This window comes from Thamnophis sirtalis, unplaced genomic scaffold (assembly GCF_051295495.1).
Source record: "Thamnophis sirtalis isolate CommonGarterSnake01/CBP01778 unplaced genomic scaffold, rThaSir2_p1.2 scaffold_3, whole genome shotgun sequence".
Taxonomy (NCBI): Eukaryota; Metazoa; Chordata; class Lepidosauria; order Squamata; family Natricidae; genus Thamnophis; species Thamnophis sirtalis.
The window spans coordinates 91,538,185-91,562,973 of NW_028261383.1; the positions used below are offsets into that span (position 1 = coordinate 91,538,185).

Here is a 24,789-nt window from a genome sequence, read left to right on the forward strand (position 1 = left end):
TACTGCTAGTTTGCTCGTGCGTGTGCATGCACAGTTCAATTAAAATTGTTCTGCACATGTGCAGAACCCAAAAACAAAATGGCAGCAGCAATGGCGGCAACTGGGGAACTGATTCAGGGGCGTGGCAGGCTTGGATCGCTGCCGGTTACAGCACCCAGGTTGCCATACCACTACCAGTTCGGCTGAACTGGGCAGAACGGATAGGAACCCACCTCTGATCACCACCAAATTAAAATTAATCTTCTAATGGCAAACAGAAAAGTATCCATGGGCAGCAAGCATCACACTATTGTCATTTGCAGCTGACAGATTTTCTTTCTTACAATATTGAACTGTTTTTTTTTTTAAACTGTAACTCAGATCTATATAATAGTTTGAATCCCTCAATGTTGCTATAACTGAGGAAAGTTCATTCAAATTCCTCTTAATTTTGCTAATCTTTGCCATGGAGATGAGGTAAACTTAAATGGATTTAAACCAGATTCCCCATTGTTACTGGAAATCTTAAGCTTTCCATAGCAGCCCCATAGCACATTTACGCTATCTTTCTTTTTAAGGTTTCTGGTCTGTATTTATAAATTTAGAGAGTTCTGGATAACAGTGGCATAATTTAGGGCTCCCAATCATCAGAGAAAACATTAAAGCATGATTTGTGGTAGTCTTCTGGTGATGGATGAGATAAAGCTAGTATATCTCTTGGTCTCTTGTGCCTGATTACGCAAAGGGTTAGCACTCATCCTTAGAGCTGGCAGTTCCTCATGTTAAAAGGCAGTGATGAAACACTGAATCTGCTTGATTCAAACATACCACATTTGAAAATCAGGTTCAGGTTTCGCCCTACAGAATAAGTTCATTATATTAAAAGATTTGTTTTACTCAAATCTTTTCCTTGTTGTAAATACATGGTCAATGAAGTCTTTATTTCAGGATGGAGTTCTTGCTCTCCCCTACAAAGTTTGAAGAGAAGAAGCAGAAAGAAGAAACAAAAAAGAGGAACAGGAGATAAAACGCTACATGGTTTTGTTTCAGCAGTTCTGAAGCTTGTAAAACACGTTAATCAAGCCCAGTCTTTTTGAATCCCAAATCAATCCCAAATCCTGAAAAATATTCTTAAAATGATACAAATTATGCCTGCAGGGATATTTAAATGGTATTTTCAGCCAGGCTAATGATTTGAGATAGCATATATCTTAATATGTGAGGAACTGAAAAATAACTTCATATAGGTTTGACAATTGGATGGTTATTTATTTTATTTAGTAAATTTATTTGCCGTTTATATTGCCGTGGGACTACTCTAGGCAGCTATATCATAGGTTGCTAAATCAAATATTTACAAGGATTAAACGTCTTCATGATAATCCAATATCCAGTTTTGGTCACCATGATGTAAAAAAGATGTGGAGACTCTAGAGAGAGTGCAGAGAAGAGCAACAAAGGGGATTAGGGGACTGGAGACTAAAACATATGAAGAACAGTTGCAGAAACTGGGCATGTCTAGTTTAAAGAAGGACTAGGGGAGACATGATAGCAGTGTTCCAATATCTCAGGGGCTGCCACAAAGAAGGAGTCAAACTATTCTCCAAAGCGCCTGAGGGTAGGACAAGAAGAAATGGGTGGAAACAAATCAAGGAGAGAAGCATCTTAGAACTAAGGAGAAATTTCCTGACAGTTAGAACAATTAATCAATGGAACAACTTGTGTTGTGAATGCTCCAACACTGGACATTTTTAAGATGTTGGATGTTCCAGGTCCCTTCCAACTCTGTTATTCTATTCTATTCTATTCTATTCTATTCAATAATATAGCTAAACAAAAATGAAATAATGTCCTTGGAGAACCAGCACAATATCACAAAAGTTTTGATGTCACCATTTCTATTTGACTATCACAAATGTATCATTTATTCTGATATTGACAGTTCATGCTAGTAATTCACAAAACTAGCAGTTTCCCTGGAACGTTGTTCTATTTCTAAAAAAACAAATCAAAGAAAAAAAATACTTGAGATTTTATATCACCCTATGCTCAACTTTGTTTAAAACGATTTGTTAAATAAATCACAACTGGTAGTCTTCACACATGTTACAACATAAATCATTCATTAAAAAAAAAAGAATGAGCAAAAATCCGACAAATCACTTTCTGGATTTGCCCAGTGTACAAAGCCAGCCTAGTCTGGCAGCAGCTTCTTATGGACGTATCAGCAGGATAGCAGTAATGAGCAAATCCTCCCCTCTCTAAATCACACTGATTTTATTCAGAACAATAGGTTGTGATTCTGTAATGAAGCATGGAGTCCCTGCAGGTGTATGAAAGAAGAGGTCCCGCCAAAGGAACACGCACTCAAATGGAAGAAGCAGGACTGTGTAGTAGAACCCTATCCCCCAATCCATATACTGTGTTCATATATGACACTGAATCCAAACCCGCTAATCATATTTTAGTCTAGTATAATTCTGAGCCCAGAAAATTGGCATAACTGACTAAATTAGGATTACATTTATCACGGGAAAGCCTTTTATATAAATATAGCTATAGGTTAGTTAGACCATATAGTTGAACTATATGAACTATGCCGTCTACGTTTCGACAATGAGCTTAGTGCACAAAATAATCTGCCATAATGTCCTACCGGTTAATGACTACTTTTACTTCAACTGCAATAACACAAGGGCTAACAATAGATACAAACTAAATGTAATCCTTTCTAATCTTGATTGCAGGAAAAAATGATTTCAGCGATGGAGTGGTAAATATGTGGAACATCCTAGCTTATCCTGTTGTTAGTTCCTCTATCCCCCATAAACTGTCTACTGTGGACCATATGCGTTTCTTAAGCGGTCCCTAAGAGGGCGTGCATAAGTCCACCAGCATGTCTACCAGTGGTAGGTTTCAAAAATTGTTCGAACCTACTCTGTGGGAGTGGCCTCCTTTGTGGGAGTGGCTTGCTGCCCATGTGACCGGATATGAAGATGCCGACGACACTTATCAGAACCACCTTAAATTACCTCACACACAGCACTGGCATGCATAAGAATATGATGTAAACCTGTTTTTTAAAAGGCACCTTTGGTTTGCGTTAAAACAACTTCAACACATGCAATGTTCTGATTGCACCACAAACGCAGTAGTCATCCTTACCTTTCACAGAGGCACTGAGTTTTATAAATATGAGCATGATAGTGTAGAATAATCATATCCAAGGATCAGTGGTGGGTTTCAAAAATTTTTGGAACCTCTTCTGTAGGTGTGGCCTGCTTTCCGGGTCCACTGGTGGAACCTCTTCTAACCGGTTCGGTAGATTTGACGAACCGGTTCTACCAAATAGGTGCGAACTGGTAAGAACCCACCTCTGATGTCTACCCTCCCTGTCCTACTGTCCCCATTTATATGTACTCTTTTTAATGTGTTTATGGCTATGTTTTTCTTATTTATATCCATTTAATTGTGCCATTTTTATATTTTTTCATATTTGTTTCCTTGTACTTGCTGATAACTAACTAACTAACTAACTAACTAACTAACTAACTAAATAAATAAATAAATAAATAAATAAATAAATAGTTATAGGTTAGACCAGATTCTTCTCCTGCTATACTGTCTTCCTGGATCATACAGCTGGAAAGCCTACTTCTTTATACATTACAATCTCACACTTATATGTGCTGGGTTCCTATCTATGGAAAGATGGGCTCTATGTTCCAAGTAGGGCGATTTTAGATAATTTGACATTGTTTTTACTCTAACCACTTAGGGGCTTTCAGATATATTAAAAATACACATGTTGAGTGTGCGTTCTATTCTATTGTGTATCTGGAGTGGAGGACATTATAAAAAGTATATATGAGACTATCCTATTTTTAACCACTATTATTTTTTTTCAGCCATCAACATGTCCCAGTAAGGATGAATTTAACTTTGATATTTCTCTTGAACTAATCTGAATATCCTGGGAAGAGATAATGACACTCGGCCACCATTTTGTGATATCTTCTCAACTTTGACATATGGAGGGAGGTCATCAAAATAGCCATATATTCCTGCCCTCCCCAAACTTTGTAATGTTAAGGAAGATTTTTGCAAGTTGAAAAGAGCCTCTCCCTTTTGTTTTTTAAGGCCTCAAGGAATTGATGTGACCCATGGCTTTTCCTAATTTAGTTTTGGTGTGACCAGCTAGCCAAGCTGCATATGAAAAGGTCACTTATTCTCTTCAAGAGAAGAGATGTCAAGTGGAGTGATGGAAAACCTTTGCATTGGGAGCCATAATATTCACTTCATACAATTGCCAACCCCATGTGGAAATGCAGGAAATGGATGGTGTAAAAATACGTTCTTCTGTTCTTAAACCCTGGTGGGTTAAAAAAAGAAAAACAGTCAACAATCCTTGGTGAGCAACCTATATCAAGAAGTCTATCTACAGTAGAATGCTCGCTGACAAGAGAGATGAATCTTAGTTAAACTATGGATTGTTAATCAATGGTAGTTCTGTTCTTGAACAGTGGAAACACAAGACAAGGGACACTGGCCATTGTATTTTTGGCCTGCCTGCCGCTTAGCCCTCTTATGCAAACCATGCCAATTAAGTCATGTGTTATCTTACTGCATTCATTCTTAGCATTCCCTTCATTTTAGATTTACATCCAGGGCAGACTGGATATAAATCTTTAAAAAATGAAGTCTTAACGTTTGAAACAATCTTGCAACAGAGTAGAAACTACCCTACATTCTAGAGTAACTACCTATGGTTGAACTGAAACATTCATCCAAGATAATAAAGCACATTCCCATTTTTAGAATAAATTCTAAAAAGACATACCTGGCACTGGCTTTCACAGTAAATGATTTTACATATTTATGGACTGGTATGCTTTCGTTATTTTGCGCATGCATAAAACAGCATGGGAAAAAATCCAGCTTCCCAAGCTGTCAGGGAAAAACAAAGTTTATTTTCCAGATTTTGGTTTATTCATAAAATGTATCTTCCGTCTCAGGTCTTTTGCCACTAGAGGTTTCCCCATGTGGGCTATCTTGGAACTGGCAATTTTGCCAACTGTTATAAATTGTAGGGGTTTATTGTAGTTATTTTGGAAAATATTGCATTTCTCCTGTTATATTACATTGCTTTGGTGTACAGTAATATGCTAGTTCCATTTTGAGCGATAATGGTAAATTATCAGTTAGGAATCCAAATTTGAAAATAGCAAGGTATATAGCTAGTCCTCGACTTGCAATCACACTTGAGTCCAAAATGTCTGTTGTTAAATGAGGCAGTTGTTAAGTGAGTTTTGCTCCATTTTATGTCCTTTCTTGCCACTGTTGTTAAGAGAATCACTGCAGTTGTCAGTTGTTAAGTTAGTAACATGGCTGTTAAGTGAATTTGGCTTCCCCATTGACTTGGCTTGTCAGAAGGCTGGGAAAAGTCATTACATGACAGGGAGACGCTGCAATGGTCATAAATATGAGTAAGTTGTCAAGCGCCTGAATTTTGATCACATAACCATGGGGATATTGCAATAGTTGTGTGAAAAACAGTCATAAGTCACTTTTTTGAGTGCCGTTGTAATTTCAAATGGTCACTTAATGAACTGTTGTAAGTTGAGAACCACTTGTATCTCTCACTCACTTTCTCTCTCTCTTTTTGTGTATGTGTATGCGCATGTATGATAAATTAATAAAATTAAATATATTCTTGTCATCTGAGCAAATAAATAAATATATTTATGTATGTATGTATGTATGTATGTATGTGTGTATGTGTATAAGGGTAAGGCTAGGGTAAGTAAGGGTAAGGCTAGCTGATGAGAGCTAAATAGCTTGAAATAGATCTATACTAGTCTCCCTTTATTTATTTATCAGCACAAATAAAACACACACACACACACACACACACACACACACACACACACACACACACACACACACACACACACACACACATATATATATATATATATATATATATATATATATATATATATATATATACTTAAAGTATATATATATATACTTAAAGTATATATATATATATACTTATATATAATTTCCCAAAAATTGGTGTGATAAAACCTCCACCTAACTCAGATTTGATGGATACTCTTGGCCCATTTGAAAAGAAGGATGATATACTGGAATAGCAGCAAGACTAAACTAAAGCAAAGCTTTTGCTGGGCAATAAAGAATTAATATATACATTATATACAGGTGGTCCTCGACTTAACAACAGTTTATTTAGTGACCATTCAAAGTTACAATGCCATTGAATAAAGTGACTTATGGCCATTTATCACAGTCACAACCTTTGCAGCATCCCCATGATGACGTGATCAAAATTCAGATGCTTGGCAAGTGGTTCATAGTTATGACGGTAGCTGTGTTTCAGAGCCACCTGATCACCTCGTGCAATTTTATGACAAGCAGAGTCAAAGGGGAAGCCAGAGTCACTTAACAACCAGATTACTAACTGAACAACTGCGGTGATTCACTTAACAACTGGGGCAAGAAAGGTCGTAAATAGGACAAAACTAATTTAACAAGCTCTTGCTTAGAAACATTTATTTTGGGCTCAGTTGTAGTTGTACATCAAGGACCACCTGTATTATATACAATTATTCTATTATTATTCTTCATAAAAATCAAAGCAAGTTAAGTTAGTACCATATCAGAGATTTATTTTACTGAGTTATATTTTACAAACAGGGCACATGATGTTACTAAAATATTGTACCAGGAGATTGTGATTTCCCTTCAAACATACCTTAAAATATGTAAGAAGAATCTGAGCGCTCTTAAAGAAAAGCAGAGCTTGAAAACTAACCATGCTGATTTCAAATGATGGCAAAGATATAAGCAACAATGATAGTTGCGCTGGACTATACTACACACACACACACATGCACATATCCACACACCCCAGTGGTGGGTTCCTACCAGTTCGGGCTGGTTTGACTAAATCGGTAGTGGTTTGGTGTCTTGGATTGTTGGAACCGGCAGTGACCCAGGCCTGCCACACCTCTGAACCAGTTCCCTGGGCAGTGCCATAGGTGCCGCCTTCTTATTTTTCAGTTCTGCGCATGCACAGAACAATTTTAATTGCACTGTGCATGCGCATGTAGCACGCATCAAGAGCGCGCATGTGAAGAGTGCACATGAGCAAACCGGCAGCTATGCCTGCCAGAACACACCCCTGCCATACACACACAAATACATGCATACATGCACACCTAAAACTCTCATGTGTGTAATCTTTAACTGGGTGAAAGGACTATCATAGGGCAAAACTTTTTGAAACAAGGTACTTCAAATGGGCTAGCTTACAGAATGTCTCCAAAGTCCAGGACCCATAACATACACGGAATTGAAATTTGGCATATTTTACAAATATTTAACAATATTAAAAAGATCGTGAAGGTTTTTATGACAGAATATGAATGTCATAAAACATTTCTTGTAGTCAACTCATGATGTTCGACTATGCTATACAATGCACGATGGGCCACGTTCAAGAAAGATCCATTGCAGAATATCTCCTGAATTTTTAAGAACTTGTCAAGTATATTAGAAACACTGCTATTTTTGAAGACATTGAGGAATCTTATAAGGAAATATGTCTGAAAAAAATGACCCAAGAGGTCACAAGTTGTTCTCTCTCTCTTTCTCTCTCTCTCCCTGCCTCCTTCCCTTTCTTTCTCTCCCTCTCCCCCCTTCCCCCAAAATGAATACCTTTATTAAGACCAATCTATGTTCAAGCTTTGAGAGGATAAAGAAATAGATGAAAAAATCCTAATTAGGTCAGTTGATGGGCAGAAACTATTTATAAATATTGAACATGGTGAATGGAATGGTATAGCAGCATAGCCTGGGAGAACAATAATACAAAACTATGTTGGCATAGTTGACCTATAGAAGAGCAGCAATATAATAAACCTGGATGAGATCTTGAGTATGCACTTAAGGAAGCAGCCAGGACTTGTCCTGTTTCCAGAGTTTGAAGGTTTCTCCATTTGCCTTCTCAGGCATGCAAGTCATCAGGTTATTTATAGGAGCAAACAGCAGGGAACCCACAGACACATTCACAACTGCTTCCAAGTTTTCGCTCAAACTCTCTAGTTCAAAGGGTTAATCTTGTCCTTTAGAATAAAGAATTTGCAACAAGCCCTCATATTTACCACATCAAACACAATCTCAGCTTGCATTGTTTGAAGAACATTAGACAATAGACAAATTAACGAGACAAGGGAAATTTACTTTGTCAAGCCCTTGTTTGTCGCCAATTCTTCTAAGTTTTATATCCCCAGAAAAAAAGAGACCTAAGCCAGTTTCTATCTTATTTTGTGGCTTCTTGATCAAATCCTTAACTTCCTTTTATCTTCTTCTCTGAAAAAGTAGCTTCTTTTAACCCAGATAAATGAAGCAAACAGGAAATTTTAAAGGAAACATTTCTTCAAAAACGTTTATTGTAAAATATTGTTAAAGGTCAGCTTTAACTTAATTTGTTTTACAATAGTTACTTGAAAGGGGTAAAAATTAATCAGCCATTAAAAAAGACCTGAATTTTTTTTCCTTGAAAGTTGAATGTCTAATAAAGCCCATAGCCTCATCTCTTGAGGCACCTCTGAGAACTAGACCTGTGCATTTAAGCTCTTTGAATAAAAAGTGCATATGTTTCACATTAATATATAAATTTATATATATATTTATATATATTTACAACCTATGGAAGTTCAATACAAGAAAAAAAAACTATTCTCTAGCACTAAAGAAAATTATTCAAACAATGGACTTCCGAAATTTCTGTGAATTTCAACCAATATTTTAAGCAACCAATATTTTCTGATCACAAAGTTGGATTCTTATGACACTATCTTGTTCGAAGAGATAAAATGCAGTATAGCCTCTGATTTTCATACTTTTGATAATTATGTATTTTGCAAGTTCAAAACATGTAATGTATAATAGCTATCAATTGGATCCTATGTAGCATCAATATCTTATTACCTTGGGCATTGGAATCCTAGGAAAAAATGATAACACTGTATGCCCTAAGCAGTGGAAATACATATCACATTAATAATTATAAATAAGATCAAAGGCAAATCCAAGAATGAAAAAGACTGGGGAAGAGAAGGGAAAGGGAAATAAGTATTGTACATGTAGTTGAACAACATTGAATCTGATCTTCAGATTTTTTCCATTCCAATCTTGCCCAAAAAGATAATGCTTCAATGTGAAAGGAGAGTTGCTACAAGGTTTAAGTTGCTTACGAATGTGAAATTTTTGAAAGAAACTTTAAAGCCATCGATGTTTACAGTCTAGGTTTACAAGCCATATTACATTGCATTGTAAATGAAACATCTACATATCCCAAGCCTGAATTGATCCTTACAATGTAAGGTTACCTTGTTGGTGAAAACATTTGCCTAGCATGTAGACTAGGGGAAACCATGTTTCCAGAATAGAGGTAGGCATATAAAAGGTGATGAGCTTGTGCAGTGGTAATACTCAGACTTAATAAAAATTTAGTTCAGTGTAATGTGTCCAATGAAAAACTGAAAGTCCGACAATTATGATCCAATGATCTCCTTTCTAAATACTTCCTATGAACAAAATGTTAGCCTTAGGGAAAGTTAGAGTTTGATTAACTTATCTCCCATGACCCCTGTTCCGCTGCCGAGAGTTATTGGAAAAAGAGCCCACTCGAGTGGAACAATAATATTTAGTGACCACTTGCTTGCACTGTTCACATTTCACCGTGCAACACCAATGAAATTTGCAATTGCAGCTTGTGACAATTTCAATCTGTTTCTCCTCTATTTTGAGGCCACATTCCATGCAGAGCCTCTTGCAACTCCGCTTCTCCCACTGGGTCAGATTCTTGCCACTTTGGAGGCACTCTCGTCCTTCAGTACCATAGAGGCCCAAGGTCATGTTTTTGATGCAATAATCTGGGGAGTCCTCCAAAAACACAAGATCAGCAGCATGTATGGTGTTGAAGGGCTCAGTTGACATTCCACGACTCTCCGCACTGTTACCAGCTCTTATTCTTCTCTTGTCTACCTCCAGCTTCTGAGCCTGGTTATATTTGTTCTTTAGGTAATTTCCAACCTCTCGGAAGTCTGCTAGTTGGAGCCAGCAAGTTTGGATGCTGCAGCTCCCTGATACTCCATGGCACTTGCAGGCCCGCTTCATGGTTGCTTTTACAGCCTTGCATGAGAGATGAAACAACATTTAGGAATACTAGGAAATAAGAGCATAGGACAATTCTGTTAAATACCAAAAGAATATGGCGAGAAGAGAAACTTAACTCATCCTTCCCCAAATAGGCTGTTTTGAGAGTTTGCATGGTCAAACATTATGTGGAGGACATAACGATTGGGAATTTCATCCTAATATATCTGAAGGACACTAGACTGGAAAAGATTGACTAAATTTAAAAACCCAATCTTTTCATTAAAGATTCAAAAGTTTTAAACAGTTACCATTGAGCATAAGCTCCTACTTCTTGATCTCTTCCAAATATTTTGGACTACAACTTTCCAAACTGCAAATCTTTGTGGCTGTTGGCCACTTGGATTTAGTGGAAGGCATCAATTTATCTCTTCCTGGTCTGGCGGCAACATATTTGGTTTGTGGCCTGCAATTTCTGACAGGCTGAGATTCAAATCTCTGCATGGGATACTGAAATCTGCACTCCAAAAATGATTGGGGGTGGGGTGGTGGTAATGTCATTTTGAGAGCGGGGTTCAGAAGCTTTACAGGGAAACATTGGTGCCTTAAGCAACAACCTCTTATTCCCCTATTCTGTCCCCCTGGCCCCAATTCTAAAAATTACAGAAAAGTGCCCCTTTTTTTAGTTCTTTCCTTTCTAGAAATAAAAAAGGAGACAGGCTTTTGTCACACAGTCCTCAGGTTAGACTTTGTACATGCACGAACAAGTTGGGTCTTATTACATCTGAACACGTGGGGTCCACTACTGTGTCCAGCTAAGAAGGGCTGGGCATGCTGTCAAATTGATTCAGGATAAGTGTTTAGACCTTGAACAAGCACAATACCTATCAGCTGTGTGTTAAAATGCTTGGCTTCTATGTAAGCTGGAGGGGAAGGGGACACTGCTACTTTAAGGACTCCATAAAAATGATTGTTAAAGCAGGGTATTCCTTCCTTCCACATTCATATCAAAGTCTGAGCAAAAGTTATTTTAAAGTGAATTTAAAGTGTTGTGCAGCAGTGTTAAGTTCACACCAGGTCTGCACCACATCCTCTGAATTGTTTTTTCAAAATGTGTACAACTTCCTGTTCAGTGCTAATTGGTTGATATTGCTTACAGGGTTCTGGAAGAATGTTTTTTCCCCAACTTTCTTCTAGACAGTTTGGGAGAATGTACATTTGTTACGATTTACTATTCATTTATAATACAATCGAAACACCAAAACTGTACAAAATCAATAGAAGCAATCACAAAATCATACTTTCAAAAGCATATTAAACATCAGGCAGACCTGCATTATGGTAAAATAAATTATAAACAATATAAAAGTGCATGCTAAAAAAGAAATTATATCAAAGCAAGGCCATCACCAGGAAGGTTCCACCTCTGCCTGTCAATTCTTAGCAGCACATTGAGGGGGGAAGGAGGGGGAGGGGAGACATCAGCTCTTAAAGACTAATCTTAATACCTAGGTAGATGCATATGGATGCCTCTCCTTTCAATAATAGCTCTGGACCACCTTTAGACAGCCCTGTGCTAAACAATAGTCCTGTTTTCTACAGATCTGAATGCTTCCTAGCATACATGATTTCTGCCAACTTTCTAAGAGTGATAATGTGAATGATTTGGGCAGAGAGAGGGATTCATGATCAAAGTAAAGAGCTAAACCTGGATCAAACTGCTGTTATTCTAAATGTAGCCCTGAACTGGCAGAAGCATCAAGCTTTCATTTAATTTCCCCTAACATCTTCCCTCCTGCCCTGAACCTCTCCACAGCTAAATTCCCATGCTAGGTAACATGTTATTAATGGAAACAAGCAACATACATTACTAAAATTAATTCTTCTGTGTTCAGTTAGATTTACTTCTCTATAAATATGTAAAGAATGTCTAGTTGGGCAGTGGAAAACAAAAGCTTACACCAATATATTATAATTTTAAGCTGACATATATATATTGGCCTAGTATGTATAGTATATAGTTACTGTCCATATCTTAGAAGCCTCTTGCAGTCTGCATAAGTTGGATTCTAGTTACTATTATCCCTAAGCAGCATGGATATCACATATGATGGACAGCAGATTGGAGAAAATTAGACTCATGTTCATCAAACATTGCAGAAAAATGCTCAACATTTTTTAAATTTAATATTAATATATATGGCCAGTTGTTTAACATATTATAAATAAACTGTAATGCACCTGTTCTTAAAATAACTTAAATCCATTGGTTTGCTTTTACTTAGCTGGATGTCTGAATACAAGCTGTTATGGATAAGAATGATTTGCAAACCAGGCCATCAGGGCTTACTTCACACCTTGTGGGTTATCAATATGCCTAACAAGCAATCTTCCAAATTCTTTTGAGGAAAAAGAGTCAGTAGCAGACATGTTGGGACTTGTCCAAATCTCTCATTGTAATGGAACTCAATCAATCAATATAGAGAGCAGATTTTCCACATTTTCCCCATAGCTAAGTGAGAGCAAAGTTTGTATTCATCACATCAAATTGGACTTAATAATACATTTTTAAAAAAACAGTCATTATGGTTACTGGTTTTAAAGCAATCACTGAACTATTGTCCTACTGACAATGACTAAATTTTCTATTTCCAAAATAAAAAAGGACTTTCTTGAAGAATGTAGTTCCTCGTAAGGCCAGGTAAGGTAACTCTATAGTTATTCAAGTTGAGCATTCAAGTTCATGAAATCATGGAGACAGTCAAAACAAGAAAACACAGCCTGAAGGCATAGTTCTGTAACATTGTTTGCACATTCCAAAAGAAATATTTTTTCTAAGTAAAACTTACCAATCTACCTGCCTCATTATTATGCAAATTCAATAAAGCTCTGGCATCATGTGCTGTCTCCAAAGCATCCACAAAGTGTTTGGAAATTTTTTCACCAAATTCCACATTGTCACTACATCCTCCCCAAACCCATCCGCTTCCACCTAGAGGAGGAAAAAAATGTATTATTTCCAAATACCTGTGGGTTGAGTCATAAAACAGAGGTGGGTTTTAAGAAATTCGCCAAAAATCTAAAGAGGATGAGCACAATTTTTGGATTAGTAGAGGAGCATGTGTGGGGGGTTAGGGGTTGGGAAATAAAACATATTTCAGTTGTGTTGCTTGGGATTGTTCATAATCTACACAATTTGTGAGGTTAATTGAGACCTTGGTCTAACTTGCAGAAATAAAGAGTACAAAATAGGGATCCTGCAGTTCTGCTCTTCAAGTGAGAAAATCAGCTTAACTGAGTAGAACAACACCTGTCTTTCTTCAGTAAGTCTTTTTCAAAAACACCCAAGGGCTCACCTACACGTCCATTTCTTGAATTATCACAGCCACAATTCTCAAAGTCTCCCATGCTACAGTTCCTGGTTAGGGCATACATTACTCCAGCTGAGCTGATGGCATGAACAAATGAAGTCTCCCTTGTAGCTAGAAGGAAGAAAGAACTGTCAGTGTGAAACATAAACCTTCACTTCCTTATAGTCTAATCTTCCCTTCTCCTGGCCAAAATAAAAGCAAAATAAATCTTCTTCCCATCCCAGGTTTACCAGCAATGGATTTGTATATGCCAATATATTACCAATCTCCGAAAAGAAGTTTAGTTAAACAATTTATATCCCCTCCCGTGCCCAAATCTCACTAGGATTCTGGATTAGGAAATGTATCAAAGGACAGATAGGAATGGAATGGATAGGAATTTACAATGGAATCAAAGAAAAGCAAGCTCTTTTTGCAAATTTGTACAGCATGATAAGAAATTGGAGGGAGAGAAATATTAAATTTGTAGATAGAATAGCTGCATTTCTACTATAAAATTATTTATTTTTTAATCATTGCTTTTATTTCAACTTCAAATTTTAAATTTTTTGTATTTAAATTTTATGTATTTCATCACAGACAAATCAAGCAGCACTCTTGGTGAAAGCATCCTCATTTGATACACCATTGAATGAAAGTGGTTTTTTTTTTCATTTGTATAATATCTGTTCATTCTGAGCTAGTTTGAAGCAGTGAAGATTGATTGGTTAATCCATCTACATTTCCCCTGGTTTCTAAGTCAGCTCATAAATTAGGTGCACTGATATATGATGCCTAATAATAACCAACAATTAGTTTTCATTTTGTATCAAAAATTAATTTAAAACATAGGCATAAATATACAAATATTCCCAACACACACACACACACACACACACACACACACTTTCCCTGGTGCCAAATATTGGCATATACATATACATACATACATACATGCAAGAATACTTTATAAAGTAATAAAATTAATGTTGCCATTGAAAGTCTCTCTTCTCCAAAATTCTTTTAAATAATTTTGTGTGTGTGTGTGTGTGTGTGTGTGTGTGTACATTCAATGGCAAAATTAATTTTATTATTTTATAAGGTATTCTTGCACCCACAGATTTAGAAGTCTTCCACGCTAAATTCAGTAGGAGTAGCTTCTCAAGAAAGTTGCATAGGATTATGTTCTGAGTTCCAGGTTTATGACCATCGTAGAAATCATTGTTCACCTTTCATTTTGAATTCTGAATGGTCCTTTTTAAAATGTTTTTAAAACAACAGCAACAAATAGTTGCATTTTAAAATGAATTGGTATTGCTTGACTTAGTCCTGACCATAATTTTTAAAAAAGAATCAATGCATTAGCTCACCTCTCTGACCTTCAGCAAAATTAAGAGACTCAAAACCTTCACCCTATTTTCTATCTGATCTGACCTAATAGGGATGAACACAGCATCTGATTTCTAGAATAAAAAGACAGAACTCAACCTTGGCTGGGGGAAAAATGTTCTTGAAGTACCAACTCAATGTGTATATACATTATAAGCTGGATATCCTACCAATCCTGATTCAGATCTTCATACTATAAAGCACAGCAGAAGACTAGTCGGTCACTTTCTTTCCACACAATCTACCTCCTAGATATGTTGTAAAGATTAGAAGTCCAAAACAATTTTCTATGCCATTCCTAGAAAAAGGACAGTCCCATCTATGGTAAATAATAACAACAGAGTAAAAGAGAAATTTACTTTGATTTGTTCCAGAATGTATTCCTATTAAATATTCCTTCACAAGTCCTGCCACAGGTAACTGAAAATGTGGTGAACCCTACTTACAAGGTATGCTCTATTCTCGGTTGTACATAACCTTTGCAGACTGCTAAACACAACTCAAGTGGACCTATCAAAAGGCAGGGATGTGTTAAAATCCACTTACCACTTCTAAGTCTGTGGTGAGTGGAGAGTTGAAGTGCACTCTCTGGACAATTCCAGCGTTCCCAGATAAACTGATGCTTGCATTCCTCGATTCCACTTTGGGCACCAGCAGACACGCTTGTAGAGTACCTCAAATACGCCTTTCACAGACAAAACAAATACAATGTATTATTTTTCAATGTTTCTCAACCCTCCCAAACATCCTTAAATCATACCCAGAAGATATAATCCAAATTATATCCAATTATATAGCCATTTATATCCAGATTCTCTGATTTCTGCACAGTCACAATATTAATAAAGGTTACTTACCATAGGTAAATAATACTTTATTGACTAAAGTAAGCTGTCATCAATTATGCAAGTTTAAAATACATTTTAGAGTGGGTGTAAATAAGTACCTTGGGCCCTGTCATCAGAAAGTTATTCACTGACCTGTAGAAAGAGGGGGGAGAAAGTTATGAAAATCTTTTCTGAACAGAGTCCTTCCAAACCCAGAACCCTAAGTGGCCGTGAGCCTTGAATGCCTACCAGGCTGAGGATGTGTTGAAAACAGCAATAGCACTATATAGCAGGAGACTGGCCAGGGTGACGGAGGTTCCTCTTCTCATGGTAAATCTCTATTCCCCTAGCTGACCTACTAAATTGTCTTCCCCTCACACCCTTCTCAAAGGATTTGCTAAATAACAGAAAAAGCTAGTGCTCCTCCTTTTATTACACTTTAAAAAAAACAACCCACAAAATGTCCCAGCCCAATAGAATAAAGGTGGAAAAAACCACCAAGGCTCTTTTAATTACTTAAAAGCCTAATTGTGGAATAAAAAAGCTCTCATAGCCCCCTTCATCAGATGCTAGAAGAAGGGAGGTTCCTGCAGTCTAAGTCTTTCTTATTTATAAGGTGGATGCCTAAACAGCCAACTGCCCCCCTCTCCCACCCACCCCCATTCATTTGCTACCCAATGACAAGATAGCAGAAGGAGCCGCCTGATGATGCTGCACTTCAAAAGGCAAAGGGAGGAGGGGGGGGTTGTCTTCGCTATCCATTCTCAGAACTTGCCTAACAATAGAGAACTTTTTAATGCTCTTAAAGCAGCTCCTTGACTTGAAGAGAGGTGTCCTTTCTTTCTCCTTTGAAAAACAAACAAACAACACCTTTCCTTCTTCTGGTCTTCTGTCGCTCCACAGAGATCAGGGGGATCATTTGGGGGAAAGACTAATTATCTTTGATGATTAAATTGCTCCTTCCAATGAAATCCTGATGGTTGAACAAACTTTGAGTGGGTTTCTTCGAGGACAGAGCTAAGTTTTCATACATTGGAAGGTGAGGGCAACCTCATTTGTGAACTTCAATAGCCTTCCTCAGTTGATGCCTTGCGGGGCTGTTCCTAATGAGTGTAGTCATGTTGCCTGAAACTATAGAAGATAACTCTTAATATACCTGCATTAGGGATGGTCAACTTGGAATATTTTAAAGTAGTTAAAAGTATAAAGCACTAATATTATCATTCTCATTTTATTTTCATCAAGCATCAAATTAAGAAACATGATCCCATCCAGGAAAAGTAGGCAATTGTCATCGCTATACAAAATTTGTTCCATCCTTAACTTGAACTACTATATTCTATTCTGATGGGCAGGATAGAGATCTATGCTTATAAATTAGCAGTTAAACTGGCTTTCAAAAAATTCAGACAGAAAGGCTATCTGTAACAATGTCCACGGACTTTCTCTAGCACATTAAAAGCAAGGTGGTTTTTTAGTGTGATTAAATAGTAATTGTCAAAAATCCTCTCTTCTGCACTTACAAATGTACTTAAACATAAATATCCCTAAATCCACAGAATTTTACATTTATTCCCAAACAGATGGGCAAGAAGGTGCGGCATTAGTATTCTGTAAGGCCTATTCACATGAAAATGAGGGATAATTTACTTTTCTGGGGGAGCATTTTGCAAGATAAAGCCCTCTTTTTTCACTGGGCATCTCAATGTTTAATTTGTCAGCTTGCTATTGATTTATCCCAATATGAGGCAACAAATTTCACCTCTCCTTTTTCCTCCTTAACTTCCCCTTTTCCGATTCATTTTTTATTGATAATAGCCAATATTTCTTGTTCTTACATTTCTAATTCCCGATTCGCCAAACAAATGTATTTTTGGAAGGGGCTCTTCAAATATCTTAAAATTGGAGTAGGTAATTTCACGTAGACAAAGTAAACATTCCAGGACTGTGTCTGCATAGTTTTATAGTACAGACCAGCATTTTAACTAAACCTAGAAACATCCCTACTAGCCTGAAAATATTAAAGAAAATAAAGTGTTCACTACTATGGTGAACCATGGCCATGGCCAGGTAGGGTCTAGACGTCATTAAGTTTCCAAACACATTTTAAAAGAAGCCACTTGAAGACAACACTAGACTTACCCAAAAGAACATCATCAACAGATCTAAATCTTGGATAGCTGAAAATATGTGTCCTCATGGAAAATGCAGTCCAAGCCGTTATATTTTATTAGTTCATTAATTAGATAAACTTAATCCTGTATTCCATTTTTCAATTTAGGAGGAGCACTTACGTCTTCTCCGAATGGAGTATTTGATATGATTATGTTTGATGTTATTCAATCAATTATCAACATTAGGTATCTGATTTAGAATGTGAAACTATTTCTTGATTAGATGGGAAGGAGAAAAGAAGGCAAGCGCCATCCGCATGAAGCCAAACTGTCCAAACTATCTTCTCCCAACAATGTTATGTTTATGCGAAATAAATGGGATATAAAATTTAATCCTGGAGTCCATAAGCCACTGAACAGGCTCAGAAGGGATGTTTCAGAACCACTGTCTGAAGTCCATGGGAGACACTGGTTCTTGCTTCAAATTGCCATTCTAGCCATGTATTCCAGAATCGTCCCATCGTCAAACATATTAAAAGCAGTAAGGGAATCTAACCAAATCACCAGCTACCTACTATTCCTATTCAGCTCCCGGAATAGAGAAGATTATTTATCAATATGACAAAGCACACCCTAACTCATTAACACACTAAAGCAAAACCGAAATGACTCTAGATAAGCTACCTCCTGCAGAAACCTCTAGGGTAGATACACCTTCACATCTTATCTGAAAAAGAAATATTGGAAACTTGTGGGAAAGGGTACAGTTTGTTGGGAATTTGACAAGCAGTTCCTTCTCACCAAAAGTCTCTTTCTTCCTTTAAAAAAAAAATGGAAACAGAGTTTTTATTTTTTTTTAAAAAAAACTAATACTACCTTTTTTTTACTATTTAGTATATTTTAGGTATTTACTCAGTCAGTCATTTTTATAATTCCTGAAGGTCACCTATGTCACAGTGGTCCCCAACCTTTTTATCGCCGCGGACCAGTCAGCCTTTGATAATTTTACCGTGGCCCGCTGAGCGCGCGCAGGGGTGGGAGGGCGTTGTTCGCGACGACACATTGATTGTTTATATATCACGTGCGTACCAGCGCGGGGCTCTCTTCCCTGGAGCCTTTGCGCACGGCCCAGGAGCTTTTGCGCACGGCCCAGGAGCCTTTGCGCTGCAGCGATCATGTCCCCCGGCTGCTGCAGCGATCATGGCCCCAGGCCGCTGCGCGGCCCGGTGCCAGGTACTCCACGGCCCGGCACTGGTCCACGGACCGGGGGTTGGGGACCACTGACCTATGATATTGATTATCTGTTCAAGGATCTTGTTCCCACATGGAGGCAATACAGGTGAAGAATGCATGAAATGCCTGGGCAAGCAAAGGGCATCATTGCCCTGGAGCTGTACCATCAGATCACACAATGTGGCTGAGAATCATTTCCTAAAGATCGTCACTTGTGTAAGGTATTTATAATTTCAACTTCAAGACTAATAGTTTAAACTCCCTGACACAATTTTCTGCAAAAAAAAACTCCAATGACAGAAAATGTGGCATAAATCTGACACAGCATAAGCATTTAAACATGCTGTGAAAGGGGGTTATTATAAAATAGCACAGTAGGGCAGTCCTTACACACTTTATTTATTACATGAGATAGTGGGCATCTCATAAGTTGGGCTTATTCGTTTGCCAGAAACCCAGAGTACCCATCAAAAAAATTAACTGGAAAGAACTAGTGGTCCAGGGCTACATACATGTTTGCTCAAAATCCTTGGGTACAACCTTCAAGACTTTCAAAAGCTACTATGAAATTATATATGTTTAATCTGATAGAAAGTAAAATGATTAATTCATGGAGAGTACAGTATTCATATCTCTGGTTCAATTTAAGCCTGAGTGCAACCAAATTTAGTTTCTCAACCTACTCATTACTAGAAGTGCAATCTCTGGTTTGCTGTTCATTGACCACACATACAGCCCTGGGCAGGAAAAGGTTGTATCTAATTTAGCAGATTAGTTTCATATCATAGCAAAAGACTATGTCGCACAAGCCCAAGGCTCCTTTCTTTCTTTCTGGAAGGCAATTCTTTCTTGACTCCAAGTTTATTAGCAATAGAAGAAACTTATCATCATCCAAGATCATGTGAAAGGGAAACCTGGAGCCAGCCTGATAAAGCTGCAAACAAACATTCACAATCAGAGGATTAAAATGGTAAATTAGTGAGAATATAATGAATGCTAAATTCCTTGTAATGAGCACAGAAGTTTTCCCAAAGTGAATGTATTCTTGCTGGGAGGAAAAAAAAACTTGCCTTGAGACACTCTAATCATTAACATTCTGGAAAGCCATTTCAGAAAGGAAAGGATAGACAGCAAATGATACCATTCTTCTTTGTAAGAAAGTGTTTGTTGGAAAGAAAACTGCTAATCTGACTCCCCCCCACAAATGATTATGCTTTACAGTAGGACCCTAATCCCAGATATATTTGAAGAGTCCTAAACTGGGGAAGACTAGAGCAATATGGGTTGTCTGATATTATAAACACTTATGTAAAAATATTCTATGAAATATTTTTCTTCAGTTGACTTCCTACCAAAATTTCATTAGACCGGATCATATATCACACTATCTATTTAACATGCAGTAGCTGGCTAGATTTACAAAGCATGTTAATTTTGGTTTATAAACCACACCAACTAGATCCATACTACACAGGAAGGCCATCTATAACATTCACACCCCATCGTAAACTGGCACCTTCCACACCTGTTTTAGTGAGGAAAATGGTTTACCATTTTTTTTGGGGGGGGGGAGTCCCGATCCGTCATGTGATGCTGCCGTGACGATGTGAGCTTGACACCCTTGCATTAGACCACTTACTACACCACAGAAAAATACCAAGCTCTGAGATAGACTCTATTCTTCAGCTGCAGTTACTATATGTGGACACTTCCCACAGCCGTTACCTAGGAAAAGAGCAGGTCCTGAAAGAAGTAATTTGTTTCCAGAGAGATATATTTATTTATTTACTTATTTAAACCATGCCATCAAGTGTAATTAGCCACATTATAATCTTTTGGTTCCAACTACAACTTTTTTTCTGTTTCCTTAGATTAAAAAAAAACACTAGAAGGATCTCTTCAGAACAGTTTTTTAATAATTTTTTTATATTCTGGCATGAGGGTGATATGACAATAACCACATATGTGTGCTCATACATGTGGTTTTTTAGCTGAGGAGCTATCTCTTTTTTTCTTGAGTAAGAAGCCTCCTTAACGAAGGGGTCAAAATAAGAATAAAGATCTTCCTGTTGGATAGCTACTGATCTCATTTTCACCTATCCGCATTTATTATACAAAATATTCTCAGAGCATAGAATGGAGATGCCTTGAGAAGACTAGCTATGCATCCCAGTAGACTTGGCATTTAATCAGAAATGGTTATATTGACTGCATAGCTATTTGACTGTAATCAGTGAAATTCTCCAGATTCTTCTGGTGAATCAGGGCTTGAGGTCCTGGCTGTTCACAGCCCCGAGGGGATGAAGTGATTAGCAGCATGGATGGAAAGGATGGCTTGTTCACTAGGACTGGCGGTGCTGCTTTGCCTTTGACATAGGAGAAGGAAGTGTGACCAATGGTACTTTCCTAGCATAAAGGAAATCCCCTGTTCAGGAAAGATGTTTGACTTTGAATCTGCATCTATACCAGGAAGTATATGCTCCTGTACTGGATTTAGTGAGATTAACTTCTGACTAGGCCTGCAGGCTGGCATTGCATGCTTGCAGTCCTAACAATATGTAAATTGTAAGGAGCTAGTATCATTTTCCCCAACCACTGAGATGTGTGATATATTCCATGGGGAGCATGGCCAAAGATGCTGTAAACCCAATATCTTTGGAAGACAATAGGTTGAGGCTAATTAGATCTACTGAACTAAATTTGGGAGTTTGTGGCAAGAGAGTCAGATTGTAAGACGACTATTTTCATTGCAATGGCTAAACTGGGTTATTATATCTACATGAACTTAGCAGAAATAACCTTCCACAGCAGCTTTGGACAAGGATTAGATGAATTATTGTGCTAAGGAGGCATTTGGAAAGGGCCACAAATAAAATGACAGGGGGAACCAATATACAGACTGACCCAAAGTCACCCAGTTGCCTTTCAGGATTAAGGTAGGACTAGAATTCACCATCTCCCACTTTCTAGCCTGGTGTATCTAAATCAAATTATGGTTGTCCAAATATGAAATGACAAGAGTCCTCAAAATATCTCAATCCACAAGTGGCTACAAGCCTTTAAAACAGAGGTGATATTCAGCAGGTTCTGACTAGTTCTGGAGAATCCGTAGCGGAAATTTTGAGTAGTTTGGAGAACCAATAAAGACCACCTCTGACTGGCCCAGCCCCCATCTATTCTCTGCCTCCCAAGTCCCAGCTGATCTGGAGGGAATGGGGATTTTGCAATATCCTTCTCCTGGAGTGGGGTGGGAATTGAGATTTTATAGTTTCCTTCCCCTGCCACACCCACCAAGCCACACCCACCAAGCCACACCATGCCCAACAAGCCACGCCCACAGAACTGGTAATAAAAGTTTTTAAATCCCACCACTGCTCTAAAATGCTTCTTGGTTCAGGACATGTTGGCTTCTTTTACTTCATGATACAGGAGTCTGATCTGCAGACTGATCTGTACCAAGGACTGGTAAGTACCTTGTTGTTAAGAGTCATTAGATCTGCACTCAAAAGCTTTCCACATGTCCAAGCAAATGAAGGAACTCTAGTCAGAGTTTCTCAGTAATATCAACTGCAAAAAGGGAGGGCATAGATTAAATGTTATATTTTCAAGCTATTATTCCATTTCCAGACTTAAATGAAAGTGTCTGGTCTTTAATGTGCTAAAAATGTTCATTCTTACTTTTAAACTTCTTGGTTTTCTTAGTGAACATCTCTTCTTCCATCAGGCCTCCCAGCACTTTAGTCCTTCTGATAAGACTTTTGCCAAGGAAACTAAATTAGCAAGGTGGGCCTTTCAGCTGAAGTCCCCATACATGAAAATGTCTTCCGATGAAGGTTTGTGTAGCTGCCTCTTGCTCACTGCTATGTCTTACTGACATAAAAATCCTATTCACTTCAGGTACAAAAATGATTAAGGGACTGGAGGCTAAAACATATGAGGAATGGTTTCAGGAAGTGGTTATGTCTTGTTTAATGAAAAGAAGGATTAGGGGAGACATGATAGCAGTGTTCCAATATCTCAGGACCTGCTATAATGGAGAAGGGGTCAACCTATTCTCCAAGGCACCTGAAGGCAGAATAAGGAACAATGGATGGAAAATAATCAAGGAGACAACCAACCTAGAACTAAGGAGAAATTTCCTAACATAAGTATTAATCAGTGGAATCACTTGCCTCCAGAAGTTGTGGGTGCTCCAACACTGGGGGTATTTAAGAACAGATTGGACAACCACTTGTCTGAAATGGCATAGGGCAGAGATAGCACCTTTTGTAGAGGTGTGCCAAAATTGTACGTGCGTGTGCCCCCACACACAATTCAATGTGCCCCGCCCACCTGCACATGTGCGCGCAACCCTCTGCCCATGTATGCACACGTGACACCCCCCCCCATGCAGGTGGAAATTTTCACCCTCCCCAGCCCCCTGGAGGCCAATTAGAAGCCGGAAATGGATCATTTCCAAACTTCCAGTTGGCCCGTTGGGTCCATTTTTCACCCTCCCCAGGCTCCGGAGACCTTCCTAAAGTCTGGGGAGAACGAAAAATGGTCCCAATGGAAGTTCAGTAACGATCTGTTTCCAGCTTCTGGAGGGTTTCCAAGGGGCGTGGGGAGGCTGTTTTCACCCTCTCCAGGCTTCAGGAAAGCCTCCGGAGCCTGGGGAGGGTGAAAAACAGGCCCAATAGGCCAATCAGAAGTTCGTTCCCGAATTGTCCATTGGCTTGTTGGGTCCGTTTTTTGCCCTCCCCAGCCTTCATGAAAGCCTCGGGGGGGGGGGGCAGCCAGGGTTAGAATTTGGAAGGTCTCCAAACCAGCCATAACGTTATCTACAGGTTCTCCTGAAGCCGGGTGAACCCGTAGTAGCCCACCCCTGGAGATAAAGGGACCCAATGTATAAAAGGCAATCAGGATTGGGTTGGAATGAGTTTGTGGGGGCGGATGTAATCTGGGAGAAAGGAAAAATGGATACCAGTAGAGTTGTGGGAAGCACTGTGGAACACAACACAAAGATTGGAAGAGGCCACTACAATGAAAGAACAGATCCAAAATATGAACTCTGTGAGCCAGAGAGAACGAGGAAGATTTCAGGCTATCTGAATACAAAGTGGTGGGACTGTTTCAGGCTTTTAGAGATCTGACCTTTCCCGTGGCCACACTTGTAAGTAACTTAGTTACAACACATTTCAAAGAGTGCAGCATTAGGACCAGATGGAAATATTACAATCTTGATCAAGGTTGGATTTTGGGGATGTATGGTGCAAAAGATTTGTTACAGGAGATCCTGTGCTTGAGTTATCTTAGAGGAAAAAAAAGTTCCTGAAAAGGAAGTCAACATGGAATAATACAAGCAAGTCACATTGTGCAAATAGAAAAAGAAGAGAGGTGCATTTAAAACTTAGACACAGCAAATGATAGCTTTTGAAGTTTATACTCTCCTTGCCAAGAGAATCGGGTCTTCCGTGGCTTCACAAATATACCCCTCCAAGCACCACACCTGGGTAATTAGAAAAAAAATTCCTCTCCTTCCTTCCTTGAAGACTTTTATTGTATTCATCTGCATTGCTCTCCATAGGAGGCAAAATACTTCCCTATATGTGATGCCATATACTTTATTTGTATACAGACACCTACAAACTTGTGGGGAGAGAGGGAGGGGGAAAGTTCTTGAATGGCTTATTTTCCTGCTCTCTTTTCTTTCTCAGGATTAAGTCCTTG

The 24,789-nt window shown here is 38.3% G+C and overlaps 1 protein-coding gene across 1 annotated transcript; it reads right to left on the reverse strand.

Annotated features, from left to right (window-relative positions):
- Nucleotides 1-9,642: 9,642 nt before the first annotated feature.
- On the reverse strand, nucleotides 9,643-16,251 carry WNT8A (Wnt family member 8A). The gene is made up of 5 exons (XM_014071925.2): nucleotides 15,853-16,251; nucleotides 15,453-15,591; nucleotides 13,524-13,649; nucleotides 13,017-13,159; nucleotides 9,643-10,203 (listed from the first exon to the last, which is right to left on the reverse strand). Exons 1-5 carry the CDS (start codon nucleotides 15,865-15,867, stop codon nucleotides 9,643-9,645), a joined length of 984 nt encoding a protein of 327 aa, XP_013927400.1. The 5' UTR covers nucleotides 15,868-16,251.
- Between the last annotated feature and the right edge of the window lie 8,538 nt (nucleotides 16,252-24,789).

Coding starts and splice junctions, on each gene's coding strand:
- WNT8A (XM_014071925.2), bottom strand. Junction 13,650..15,452: donor TCACCACAGACTTAGAAGTG/GTAAGTGGATTT, acceptor TCTTCCTTCTAG/CTACAAGGGAGACTTCATTT. Junction 13,160..13,523: donor TTCAAGAAATGGACGTGTAG/GTGAGCCCTTGG, acceptor TTCCTCCTCTAG/GTGGAAGCGGATGGGTTTGG.